Consider the following 14366-nt stretch of genomic DNA (forward strand, 5'->3'; position numbering starts at 1 on the left):
TTTTCTGTCTCCTAAGTGTTTGTGAACTTGGCGCTAAGAACAGTTTACATTTTCTTCTGGAATAATTTAACATTGTTAGCGCTAATTGGTACGTTTTCGCAAATGACACGCTGCTTATATTTTCAAATTCAGTGCTATTTCATTTTGCTCACGCTTCACACCTTGTACTCAGTCTTGCTCGTCATGTATGTAACCACTCCTGCTTAAGGCCTCAAACCAGAGGCTGGCAGTAATCTTGAAATAAGTAAAAGGCAGAGCGAAGTTCTGCTGGCCTCACCATGATGGCTGAAAGCGAAACATCGGCCAGCTGGGATACAGGATACATAGTAGACAGGAGGGAAGTCGATGGAGCAACGAGAGAAAGAGGGGCTGTTTACAGTGTTTGAGTTATTCACAAATTATGAGCAAAATTCCACACTCACCCTGCTGTCGTCATGAGGTTTCCTAATACACAGGTAGGGACAGCCAGTTGCGAAGCAACGACTCCTCCAAAAAGTTGCGCAGGCTCTGATGAGCCGCACGGAATGAGGTATTTGCGGCGGTAACTCGACGCACTCTCACATGGCCTGTCCAGAGCTTTCATGTACGGGGCGACAAGCAGTTTCGCCCGGCATGCAGGCGGTGGACAGAACGCCGCAAGGGCACTTTCATCTGCTTTTCGTTATCGGATGCTCTTCTCGCACACAGTGAAAATTTGAAGGTATCGCGTCAAAAAAGCACGTTCTTGTAGAGCAAACTTTGTTATGCCCGGGTTTTTTTTCTGCTTCTTTTCTTTTGAAGTCTTTTGTTTTTTGAAGGCAACTTTTTTTTAGATTCACATTCGCAGCCTTTAACACTGCTAGTTTTGAAGTAGAGTGGAATGTCACTTTCAGAAGATATTCCACAACTGAAGTTTTCCTTCTTTAATGCCATTTATTCGGGTACATGCGCAGTTCGACCGCCACTACTTCGACGACACCTTTGGCGTCAGCCTGAACGTCAAGGGCCACTTGATCAGCAAGGGGCTGCACCGGGCCGTGCGAGAAGTCTACCACGAGATGTCGTGTCGGGAGCGCTTCTACTACATGGCCGTCAATCCTCACTGGCACCCACGTGACATCAAGATCTACGCCCTCCCCGCTGCTCAAGATGCCACCAAAGAAGTGAGTCAAGAATATTTCTACATGAGAAAAACAAAGACAGAAATGAACACGGGGACCCCCGCTGTCTCGGATTCGGAAAAAGAGCGAGAGGGCTATCTGCGTAATAATTGCAGGTTGTCATAACGATCGGAAAACGGTAACTGCTTTTTCAGCGTAAGGCTCACGCCTTTTTAGGCTACCATTTTCTCTTCGCAATGTTTGTTCCTGGTTTGCTGTACATGACAATTCTGAGGTGTGGTAACTGCAGAAACGATAAAACAGTCACCTACGTGACCGGATCACTGAGCACTTCTAAATGTGATGAAAAAAGAAGCCGCAACACAATATACACGAGCAGTGATGATTTTCACATCAGGATTTTCCCATCACATGTAAGAGTAAACAGTACCTGAAACACCGAACGCTATGGGATGTTAAATCACTATCCTTTCAACTCAGAAGTCATCTCGATTTTACGATTCCTTCTGTAGCCCCAGACATATAGAACTTTATGAAAACCATTATTTCATTAGTAAACGTAAACATCTGCAGTGGGAATATTTCTCGTTGAAGAAAGCATGAAAACCATTAATGAGATCCATAAGAACACGAAGTTTATCAAATTCAATGTTACATAAATGTGTGAAGATCTTACGACAATATACAACAGGTGGATGATCCCCTTCAAATTTACGCGTTCATATAACGCAACTTATTAAAGAATGAGGAGAACCTTCATAAGTAAACCAGGTTGCAGCAAGAGGCAGGGAGATAAAAAAAACGCGGTTCAAATACCCTGCCTCGCAAACCACATGCTATTCTTTTGTAACACTTATTTCCTCGAATGTCTCAGTAGGGATTCTAAAACTGACCTAACATGACGGCTTCTTTGTTAATATAAGATGCCCATTTTAACATGAAATACTTCGAAACGTTTTTTAGCCTGTGAATGTATAGTCTAACGGGGATTCTTCTGCTTTCTTCCATTGGAGCTATAAGAGAGTGTTCGGCCTGGTCAGGCAATTGTAAGCCTCAAGCAGAGTCCCCCCAGGCTAATTTTCAGAATGATCCTTCAACAAATGAATACATAACCGAAACAAAGAGAGAGAACAGGTAGTAGATATTGCGCCACATTGCTAAGCCTAATCAGCACACGCTGTCATGTCCAGTTCATCCACAGTGGGTCAACATTAAAGCATAGCTTTGTTGAATCTCTATTTTAGCTGGACATCGACATTTCGTACAAGTTCTTGGAGCCAGACGATGAACGCCACAGCCACTTCAACGTGCACGACCAAATCGCCGATGATCCCGAGGTGCCTTCAACTCACGTCCTGAAACTTGACGTCAACTTCAAGGGTGACACCAAGGAGCGAAAGGCGACCGCCGAGTTGCGGTACTCTTTCAACCACGACCTCTTCAACCACAAGCTGCAGTTCTTCTACGAAAGGACGCCGTTCAGCCACGCTGACACTGAAGGGCTGAAGGTAAGCCTTGCAAGGCCGGGTTTATCGCGGCTTCCTTAAGCGCACTGAACGGTTCACAACCACTGGCAAAAGGAACAAGTAGGACAATTGAGCTCACACTCTTTTAGAGCGTGCGCGATAAAAATGCAGCAAACAATACAATCACTTAGCTTTCAAGGTTCCCGTTTTCTTCTGCTCAGTTTTCCCTGTCGAATTACTATTTTACAGCATGAAATATGTTTTTCCAGATCCTGTCCATGTGTGACTGGTAGTTTACAAAACGATGCATTTTCAATATGCTGGTTGGAACAGTTACAGAAATTATTGAGTGTTTAACTAATGTACCGCCAGTGACCTTGATAATGTAAACGCAGATGATGTATAAACAAATTGGGACTTATTGCTGAGACTTTTTCTGTCACTGACGCTTTCAATGAATTCGTTGCATACACCGCATGCACGCAGTGTGGTAGCTGGTAGAAACCGCAGGCCATATACAGGGAAGGTTTCTGCAGACTTAGATCGTGCTTCATAGGACCAGAAGAAAATTTGGGTCAGTTCCGTTTCAATTGTTTATTTTCACAAGTCCTTTTCGTGTATATCGTCAATGTGTTTCTATTATGAGGTTACGGCATTGTGACTATTTCCTCATGCAGAATTCTCAAAGGAATCCTCGCCATAGGACGTGCAACTAAGTTTCGGTCGTTCGTCGTACCAGTTCTCTCAGCATAACAGTAATAAAGACAATGAATATAAAGGGGGCGGTCAGTAAGTGTCCAATGATCGCCAAGAGGGCATTATGTGCTGTGCATAATTTTTCTTTTCTGTGTATGCGCGCGTATGTGTACCTCAAGATACTAATAGTATATATGCATTTAGGCTTTATATTATTTTTTATTACTTATTTTTACGTTGCACTTAGTCTGCATGCATTCTAACTTTATGTGACTCATTCTTTTCGTGCGCCTCGCACTTGACCGGAACATCACCTCATTCATCATTTGATTCATTGAACTATTTTCAGAATATTCAGTAGTATTTACATCACTCATAGCGCCTTATTCTACATAGTGCGTCAGCTAATGTTAACCTGAGAGTTTCAACGAAAAAAAAAAAGACATGCTAAATTCGCGGAGCAAGATACGATCTTTACAGTTACGTTGTTCGGTCTCAGGCCTCTGACGACAGAATATAGTAGGTTTTATACCTGTGTTTCGCAGCGTAATTATCTCTTTTTTTGTTCGGCAGCTTGGCTAACCTTAGCTGGGAGGCACAGTATGCATAAGTGAAATGGTGTACCCCAAGGCACGTGATCATAACCTGTCTTAATGATCCCCGTACTAAAGCTACGCATATAAGCCTGGAGTTGGTGGAAAAGGTGGGTGTGGGCTAGAGCTCACTGAAGAAAAAAATTTTTTCCTCCCATTCACCTCATTTCTGCAGATCTGCCTGGCCGCATCGGCGAAGTTCCCCAAGCCCGACTGGACCGTAGCTAATCTGGCTACGTTCTACGCGGGACACCACATCGACGCCCACCTCGACGCCCACTATGGAAGTACCTGCGAAGCAGGGTCGAGTGTAAGTTTTCGATTCCCGCCGACCATGATAAAACCTGAAGTGGTGGACGAGGTCATTGGGCCACTGTCAGAGTCATCGAAGTACGACAAACAAAGCTACGGCCACTTCATTGTCATCTCGTAAAACTGATATGTGCTACCTGCAGACACGTGCGCCGGTTTATCACTGTCAATTTTGCTGCTAGCAGTGAATTCTAGGCACAGAACTGGAACACTGAAATGTGAAGACCAACAAATGAATTTTGTACGTAACTACATGAAAGTACTACGTGTAATCGCGCTATAGTCGGTCTCTAAGCAAAGAGTATTTCTATGTGAATGCTTTTGACTCTGAATTAAGCCACTGTTACAAATGCAAGAAGATCTGGAAATGATACAACGCATTGCAGTAGTTTCGCAATCGCTCACGTAGCATATATGAGCACTGTATAGTGCATCGATGCTAAATTAAAGAAGCAGTGGATTCGAGGTACACGTGCAGCAGTATTAAATTCAAAAAGGCACTTTGCCTTTCATTTTTACTGCCAATTATCAATCTGCCTTTATTCTGCCTTAGAAATACAAATAGAGCCGAAAAAGTGCACCCCTCTAAACTAGCTTAGCGACATCAGTATTGTGGAAAAATAAATTCACAGATGATTACTCTGCTCCCTAAACCAAACTTTGAGCGCAGATCCATAAGCGCTTTCATTTCGCGATATATTGAGGCAAAGAATTTGAGAGATACATGTAGCAGAGTCGGTGGTCGTTCAGAATCTGATCTGCAGGTCAAAAGCGTCGGCTTTTAAAACTTGGCTCGTCGAAGGTTCCAGTATAATAGCTGGCGACACGTGGCTTCCAGAAAGTAGTACACAATGCGTGTCCCGCATCTCAACATAATACAAAATAATCGCAAACAATGACAATCGAAGCAATCAGGAACGAGACCAAACCAAGAAAGCCAAAAAGCGCGAGCGAGAGCTCACGCGAACAGAGGATCGTACGAAACGAGCGGTGCGGCTGAGATCAGATACAAGTACGGATCGGGCGCTCGGGATAGTCCACATGACACCAGTTTCCGGCGCGCAAGTCACTCGGGAGCCCGCTCTCATTGGTCTCCGCGGTTCGCGGCTCGAGTCTCATCTCCCGCTCCGCGTTGACTCTTTCAACTTCCGCTGTTCTCGTTCGCTCGGCTACGCCACCAACGCCGACGCTCGTCAGAGGAACAGTCGCCTAAGATCTGCGCTCTAAAAACTGTTTCAAGGAGCGTTTAATCCTGTGTGAAGCAATAGTAGCTCGTTATAGTCAACGTATTGAAACAACTACCTCCAAGTTTACTTGTTCTATAGATCGCAGAGATGCTTCATAACTTTGTATTCTTTTTCTCTAAAAACAGATCACGATTAACGGCAAGTTCACACACACCGACGAGGACGAACAGCAATTGGCAGACGCAGCCGAAGGCAAGGCAGTCGGAAGGAACAGGTTTGGCAGCACATTCCTCCACTGGCTCGCAAACAAATGTCACCATCATCAAGAGAAGGGCATCCCGTTCAGCCACTACTGTTACAGACTGCTCCGTTACTCCAGTCGACTCGGCAAATTCACCGCAGACGTAGAGTGGAAGAACTACAAGTCTGTGAGTATACAATGCCACCGTCTTTTCCAAGCGTTAGCTTCTTTCAGACAATGCAATCCTTCAAATAATCAACGCGTTATATTTCAAAGCATGGTTGGTTACAGACTTCACCGTATGCAGCTAAAAAGGGTGTAGTGCGGAAGAGTGTGATTCGGAATGGGGTGAAACGCACTCTAACCGACGATCTGCGGCGCGAGCTTGGTTTATCTTATAAGTCGGCGCTTCAGCCACTGTGTATCCCACAGCTGTCTTCGTGCCATCAACGAGAATCTAGGACGCCAGCTCAGTCCATCTTGCTTCTGCGCATGATCCACTGCGTATCATGCCACTATCTTTATAGATGTGTGGACTGCTTGTCTTTGCATCTTATTTACATGGCTTAAGTAATTACAACCTGATGCAAGCACTTAGCGGAATTTTAGCGCATATCGACGAATTGGATCTTAATTGTAGATAGTTTTCACAAGAATAAGTTTATCCTGAATACAGAGTACTATATTACCGGCATAAGAGTGCGTGGGCGCACACATACATACACATACATACACATACACGCGCGCGCACGCCACAGACACGCAAGCTCCAGCTCCCTAAGGATAGTGTAGCGTTTAATAGCGTTTGTTCTCAGCAAGCACGTATAAAATTCAACGTAGTCAGCGGCTTCCTGGTTGTACTTGAGAGCCAGATATTTTCTGCTAATTCTGACGTTGACGACCAATGGATTTAGGGTCGGACGAACGGACGTTATGATAATACCTTGTGAAACAAGATGCCAGCTGAGGCCGACAAGCGATATATACTTCTTTATCTTTCCGCTGCGTTCACTCTATTGTACTATGCTCCGTAGTTCGTGCTAATAAAGCATCGGACTCTTACACATTTTCTGTAATGACCCTAATATACTCTATTTCCCTAACTTATGTTACCATCATTCCCGGTCGTTTACTGGTCTTCAACCGCCAACTTCGTTCGCCTTTTTTTCTACGCGCAGAAACACACGGCTTCGAACAGGGCAACTGCGCCCTCTATTATGTCTAGATAGATGGTCCAAAATGTTACATATTAACTAACAGCATTTCTAGCAACCCTAACAGGACTCACTCGATGGAATGCCCTTTTCATTATTGTATAAGAAAAGAGGAACAAAACCAGCACCTTCAATATGTGCCTTTCATGCAGATCCACTTTGCATTCACGTCGCGCGTACTCTAGGAAACATGATATGCTTGTCCTCAAAATCGCCTTTCGAACATGCAAGTCACGTCGAAAGCACGTCTATTTTGTCGCTGCTTTGTTCTGCAGCTGCTGAGCCGCTTGGCACCGTACTACGCGAAACGCTACACGTACAAACCCTGGAAAGCCGGCTTCCTGGGTGTGGTTCACTCATACTTGACGAGTGACCATGGCAAGCTCCACGTCGTCTCTCAAGTTCCATGGTGGAGAGTCGATGAGAAGCCACACACCAACATGATCGTCACGACCGAGGACGGCCACCACCACGAACACTGGGAGGTGCCCACCTTTAGCAAGATCCTCGAGCCAAGGGTCTTCTCGATAACCGGTTACTCGAATGCCGCGGAATACTCCAAGCTCTACAGACACAGTAAGTGTTCCGTCCGAAGCCTAAATCTTTAGGCGCTGCAAGCCTCGACGTTCAGGTGCTGGCCCTCGCGAGCGCAAAGATGTCGGGTCAAAGGGTCGATTGAACCAACTTTGCAATGCGAATAAATAATGGAAATTCTGTTTTGCGGAAACCGGCAATGTGATGGAAGGTTCCTGAAAAAAAAAATCCTCATCCGCCTGACTTTAGCAGGAAGGTACAAAGGGAACTGATATCTATTACTGAGAACATTTTTATAGGATTTTTGGGGGGTTTCTATGTTATATCTAGCTGCAGTCCAGTGGATGACAATTTTCCCTCCTATATTCCGTGTCCCCCTGCTTCGAGCTGTCGAATTATTTGGTCTCGCATTTCGATTTGCTAACCTCGTCAAGAATTAATTCAATATGACAACTACATCAGGCAGGCATTTCAGCAATATCAGGCAGGCAGGCAGGCAGGCAGGTATTTTGGCAAAAGATGGCAGCACCTCTTCGCTTTGCGTCAGGGACATTCAAGTAGACAGTTCGTGTATCATAATAAAGATGTTGCCCTCTTTATGTGTCAATGGTGCTACGCACAACGGAAAAGGACAAAGACAACGCGATAGCTGAAATCATTTGCGTATAAGTTGCCTGTGTTGTTTGCAATGGCGTTTTCAATGCTAAAAAAATGCTATACTTTTTCAACATAAACTTTAAGCAGTTTGCGAAGTCACTAAATTGAGGTGGCACTTCTGCAACGTATTATACAAGCAAAAAAGCCGACAATATCTTAAACATTAGTTGGTAAATATTGCTTCCTAAACCAGCAAGCAGTGACTAAGGGCAAAGGTGCAGTAGATTTCACCTACTCTTTTTGCCTGAAGTTTAGAAGACAAAGTCTTCTGTGCGGACTTCATATGGGTTCTGCCTGTCTGGGATATGGCTATCTATATATGCAACCCATTACAAAAAACGAGCAATTTTGTTGCTTTGCAAGGTCGTAACGAGTCCCAAAAGGTACCAAACTGTAGGCCTCTACAAGACAATATTACAGAATTGGTCACCGATCGAGCAGGCACAATCAACAGAATCGACTCAATTATCGTCAGTTTGGTAAAAATTCACCCACATGACAACATGGATTGCACTCTCTCCCGGATAATATTCCTTGGCCTCCTTGTCAAAAAAAAAAAACGAGAAAGGTGTATCAACCAAACTCGACGCGAAAGATGACAACGTCGACGAACACTCTCGTCAAATATGAAAGGGAACACCTCCTCTGTATTGATCCTATTCCTGCTAACGTGCAACTCAGAATCTCACTCACACCTATTTGTTATGTATTGCTCCGGTTGAGAAAACCTCCACATGCGACGTTACTGCATGAAGAGCAAATACTACGAAATTTACCTGGCTTTCATCATAAATCTGGCGCTTCCTTCCATATTGGAGGACACTCCACAAGCGTGTAAACGAAACGAATCAACAAAATTGAAGTGAATAACAGATATCGAAAGTCCACAAACAAATAAGATCTGACAATGAAAGAATAATTTGCACAATGCAAAGTTATCATGCAATTATGCATGATAACGATTATGGTTGATCTTTCGCGTCTTCTTTGGTCGACACGCCTTTGTTTTCTTCTTTTCTCCACAGACATGCGGCGTGTTTATTTACTTTGTATTCTCTCTTATTTCTAGTTTCGTGGCCCTTTTGGTCAATATTTACGTATCTCACAAAACCGTCAAACCTTTTTCCCGCTTCAGAGTACTGCGACCTACAGGCTCACAGCGTGCGCACTTTCGATGGCACCGTGGTCCATCTGCCCGAGACAGACTGCTACAAAGTGGTCGCCCGCGATTGCTCGCCCAACAAGAGGTTCCTGGTCCTGGCTCGTGCCACGAACAACCCGACGCTCACCAAGGTGAAGATTCGGCCCGAGAGGCCAACCTAAACGCGAGCACAATTCATTAATTCGCGTTAGCTGCTCATTTATGAGCAATCTCTCGAAGTAAGATTCAGCAGGGAGTATCACATATTCTTAATTACACAGCTTTTACCGCCATCCGCGTCGCATTCGTGTCATTAACAGTGAAGTCCAAAATGCCGCAGGGAGATGAAGACTTCAAATGATTATACTAGACGAACAATAGAGGCCTAAGTCAGCAGCCAAGCTACGGCAATGGACCTGTCTTCATCAGTGTAAGACAAGAGGAAGGCAACTTTCTTTGTGGAAGCGCAACTTTGAATTCCCTTCTACGGCTACTTTTCAACACTATGGCAGTCAGGCTGCTAAATCAACCTATTTCATTGCCTGAGAGGCTGGGCTATTAAGAAATGATAAGCACTGATGAGTATCCGCGCAGATGTATGATTGTGTCTGGTTAAGAGCCAGTTTTGTGTTGATGAGCTTAACTTTGAGTTTTGGACGTCTCTAATATTCAGTCCATGCATTGTTGTTAGAGCATGCTTAATCGTTTTTCGCCAAGCCCGTAATGTTGTCAATGCACGTGAATTGTGGTTTACGCGAAAAGCAACCCCTATCGATTGAAACAACACATGCGGCTGCGTGAAAAATCAGTCCACGTTGCACGAAATATGCAATTTGTTTCCCCCAGAGTCACATAAGCTTCTATGCTTCCGGGTTGTCCCGCATGACTGTTAGTTGAGCTATTTGCTTTAAACTCGGCAATTGTCTAAGCTTCCTGGGTAAATACTCGATCGTTGTAAAACTGTGTAAAAATGTACTTTAAGTTGCATACGAGTATTAAGAAGTTCAAAGCTTCGCGTTAGGCATCAAATAGTGGGATCCTAATCGTTTATCGGCTGCTCAAAGACGACGGAACAACATACAAATGTCTAAATAGGGCAGCCATTGACATGTCGTTTTCAAACCATCGACCTATATATGGCAGACTATATGCCGGCAATATCACGAACACATCGGAATGCTATCGACTACAGCCTAATCACTTGTACTGCTGACTAACGGTGTATCATCCCAAATGCAATTAATCGAATCTATTCTCTCTTTATGCAATCGAACGCAGGCGGTGAAGTTGTTCATCCACACGACCATGATCGAGATCCTGCCACTGGACGGCGAATCCGGCCTGGTGGTGCGCGTTGACGGCAACAAAGTAGACGTCGCGGCCGAGCATCCCTACAGCCACACCTCTCACGACGCTGAGCTGTTCAGGATCAAGAAGGAGCCCACAAAGTGGTACCAGCTGGACTCCGAGTCTTACGGCCTCCACTTGGGATTCGACGGGAACATGCTCGTGGTCGAGGTTAGTAAGGCAATCGTTTTTCTCTTAACAACCAGGAAAATATTATCTGAGAAAGCATCTAGGTTTAGCTGACCTTCAATAACTAGAACTCGTACAAAAAACTAGCAACACCCTGAGCGCCCATTGCGAATGCGATATCGACGCCGGAACACCACCGTTTGCCGACTATTTTTTGCTTTTCTATTTTTGATTTCACGTATTGAGAGGCACAGTTGAAACGGTATTCTAAGGAAGAGTAAGTCTTCTTTCAATTTCAGGTTTTTCTACGGCCTGTTGTACTGCTCTCTTTGTATTCTTGACGTACTCTTATCGGATAGCACGTTGAAATGCAGTCCTTGTTTGCGTATAAGTGTGTCAAGAGAATAATGCTTTCTTACCCTGTCACCTGCGTGTCATTTGGCTTAATAATAATGTGTGGCATATGTGACCCCACTGACGTGGTCTAGGGGCTGTGTATTACTATCTAACCTTCCTAATCCAAACTGGAATGGAGTAGTTGCCATAGACGGTTGCTTTGTATGCTTAAAGCAGGTCATATGAACACTTACTGTACCCTCGGGTTATATACATGGTCGTTGACAGAGTGAAGTGTCCTTTATAAGACAACCGCCACCAATAGCTTAACTGAACACATCTCTGCTATGGTCACGTACCTAAAGATGCTTCGTTGCAAGAATTGTCTTAGACGCGAACTGTACGCCCAACTGTGCCGTGGAACAACCGAGAAATAGGCAAACCGTGATCTGTTTGCAATAATTGAGAGTGCTCGATGTTAAGGTCGTTCCAAGGGTAACTAAGGCTTCTTATATTTTTGAAGAAAACGTATGACAAGCAAATAATTCACGAACGTGAGAATATTTTCTTCGCGAACAGCCGATAAAAGAATGACTGACGTTGATTGATGCGGTTTTACTTACAATAGGAACACAGTAGCTATGATAGATATGCTAGTCGAGTGGGCTTCAAAATACTTTTCATGTCTTTCAAGCTTCATCTGCTTCATCTGCGCACATTTCTGAATTTCTGGCCTTTCGGAATACGGCTGCCATTGCTGGGATTCGAATCTGCGCCTTCATTGTTAAGCAGCATAATGTCACAGACGTGAATAACCGGGGCTCGTCCGTCGGATTTCGAGTCGGTCCCTGCTCAAACGCTGCCCGCTCACGCATACAATTGAATCATGAGCGCATTTACTGGAGATAAATCTTGGGAATACTGGACCGGGTCCTATGAAAGCGTTTGGAAAATTGCTTCAGCATATTAAACTTAACGCACACGAACAATTTCATGCTTCCGCTGCCAGGCTGTCATTCTATTACGCCTGCTTCGACTTGACCTTTGATCGAAGGCTATGAAAGGTGATGGAAGCTGGTAAATGTTATCCGCTGGTCGTGTTTTTTTTTTCAGGTGGCTCCGTTCTACCGTGGAAAACTGTGTGGTCTGTGTGGTGACTACAATCTGGACAAGAACCACGAGCTGTCCGGTCCCGATGGCCACCTGTACAACAACACGCTCGAGTTCGCCAAGAGCTACGTTGTGCCCAGCGCGGACTGCCACCCACCGGTACACTAACTGTCCTCGGAGGCGAACGCTCTAATCTACCATCACATCATTACAACGAGCATACCTCCGTCAACTCCTACGATTAAAAAGCGGAGAGCCGAACTGCGAGGAAGTCACCGGTCCTAGCTTTGTCTAATGGCTACGACCGGGGAGAACCTATCAAGTGTAAAGTCTTTAACAAAATGCAATATCACCAGTGCTTCAGCTTTGTATATTGAAAAAGGCAATAAAAAAGGAAGTGGTTAGGTGCCATGTAATATGCTCATTTTTTACAAAGCATGTCGAATCCTTTCAGGACTTTCTATCAACGCAGCGTCGGAGATTTGCCTAAGGTCCGCATATTAGTTAGCCTACCTATATGACGAGAAAATGCTGACAGGAAAGGCAGCTCCTGGGAGAACATCTCCCGCTACCATAAACTACAGTGTGCGAAATATGGTAAGTGTTTGTAGTTTAAGAAATCGACACTAAAAAAAATAATACTCCATGCCTTCTCAGTGTTTGCAGGCCTCCTCACCTTGAGACGTTACTATCCCACCTCTTAGAACACATGTCATCACGTTGACTAAATGCTTTCGTGAGTGAATGAAAGAATGAATGATGAAATAAATCAAACAATAATCAAAAATCAATCAATCAATAATGCGGCAGGCTTGTGGGACTTCGCGAAATCTCAACACTATTTTCATCAAAGCCACGAGATAAATTCTGCTCCGTTCGTAAAACCCACTAATAACATTTTGGCAAGCTTGCATACGTACTTCACTACGAAGGGCGTAATTAGAACACACAATTTGAGCTCTGCCTCAGTGGTACGTTGACACTTCGTATGTGTATGTGCGTGTGCGTGCGCGTGCGTGCGCGTGTGCGTATTTAGAGAACGCACTTCCCAGCCCTTGCTCTCAAGGGCCCGGGTGAGGCATTAGTCTTTCCTGAATATTCTCACATTTTTCTTTGATGATCAACTCGCAACATAATTCTATGGCCATAGCACACCTCAACGGTCATTATCAAATTTTTTGTACATATATTGTTTGCGCATGTATACATCGACTGATTTTGGATCCCTTTAGAGCCATGTTACATCCTTGACATGAACTAGATTCAAAACTCGTCGCACCATGTGTTTGGCGCTCTTTGGCTAGAACTTGCCCATGCACCATGAAAACGAATTAATCAATCAAATATAAACAAATTAGCATGGGTAATTCGCCGAGGACACCTGGGAAACTAACTATACGAATCTCGTATGTAGTAAGCGGTGGTCAAATAATCAGGCAGCCATGATAAGTTTCATTAAAGTCAAAGAAGAGCATAAACTGAAAACTGACTCTGCCAAGGATTTCTTCTTCCATGTGCAGCTGCAGTACCTACTAAAACAAACCCACGTAAATTTTAGACATCTTTTTTACCACGCGATAAGGCAGCTACTTCTATGGTGCGTAACAATGATTCGACCAATTATTCATTTCATATATCAAATGCATTTAATGTGTATTTCCAGACTATCATTACTTGTGGCATCAACGTCATCCAACCAGACACCATTGCACGTAGTGGCGTTTCCATTGATAACATTAACGTTACCGCAGAAGTTGTTTTGAACTTAATATTGAAACTCGATATTAAGAAGTCTGCTCGGCCTGAAGGCATTCCAAACTTTTTTATTGTGCGTATGGTAGTAATTATGGACTTGTTATATTACTGTCATATTTCGCAAGTACCCGGCGCCATCTACCATACACCCCCCCCCCCCTCTCTCTGAAGATCGCTCAAATCCTTCCTTTATTCAAAACCGGCGAAAAACATATTTCTAATTATAGACCTATTTCTTTAACCTCGCATTCCCGTAAAATGTTAGAGAACGTAGTTTACAAATGCACTATGGAATAGCTTGAGTCACATAAATTACTAACTAAAGCACAGGACATCAGACACGCATTCAGCACATTAACACAGCTAAGTGAATTTGCAAATGACATTTATATCAGCTTCGGCACGGGAAGTCAAATTGGCGCAACCTTCATTGACTTTTCGAATGCATTCGATACAGTAATTGATTCGAAATTGATGTATAATATTGACGCCATTCTTAACAATCCCTGGCTTCTCAGCTGAATTTCTAGTTTTCTTTCTCATTGATC

General features: G+C 44.0%; 1 protein-coding gene and 1 long non-coding RNA gene across 3 annotated transcripts in view; one reads left to right on the plus strand and one right to left on the minus strand.

Annotated features, from left to right (window-relative positions):
- Positions 1-12455, plus strand: part of LOC135903668 (vitellogenin-6-like) — a 48643-nt gene extending 36188 nt beyond the window's left edge. The window contains exons 18-25 of the mRNA XM_065433992.1: positions 933-1142; positions 2345-2608; positions 4031-4165; positions 5540-5782; positions 7085-7385; positions 9136-9293; positions 10420-10659; positions 12067-12455. Coding sequence (XP_065290064.1) covers positions 933-1142; positions 2345-2608; positions 4031-4165; positions 5540-5782; positions 7085-7385; positions 9136-9293; positions 10420-10659; positions 12067-12231 — 1716 coding nt within the window. The 3' untranslated portion in view covers positions 12232-12455. The remainder of the gene's footprint in view (positions 1-932; positions 1143-2344; positions 2609-4030; positions 4166-5539; positions 5783-7084; positions 7386-9135; positions 9294-10419; positions 10660-12066) is intronic.
- LOC135903672 (uncharacterized) overlaps positions 1-14366 on the minus strand; it is a 98473-nt gene that overhangs the window by 51378 nt on the left and 32729 nt on the right. The window lies entirely within an intron of this gene.

The sequence above is a fragment of the Dermacentor albipictus genome, chromosome 9, assembly GCF_038994185.2.
Source record: "Dermacentor albipictus isolate Rhodes 1998 colony chromosome 9, USDA_Dalb.pri_finalv2, whole genome shotgun sequence".
In the NCBI taxonomy this organism is placed as follows: Eukaryota; Metazoa; Arthropoda; class Arachnida; order Ixodida; family Ixodidae; genus Dermacentor; species Dermacentor albipictus.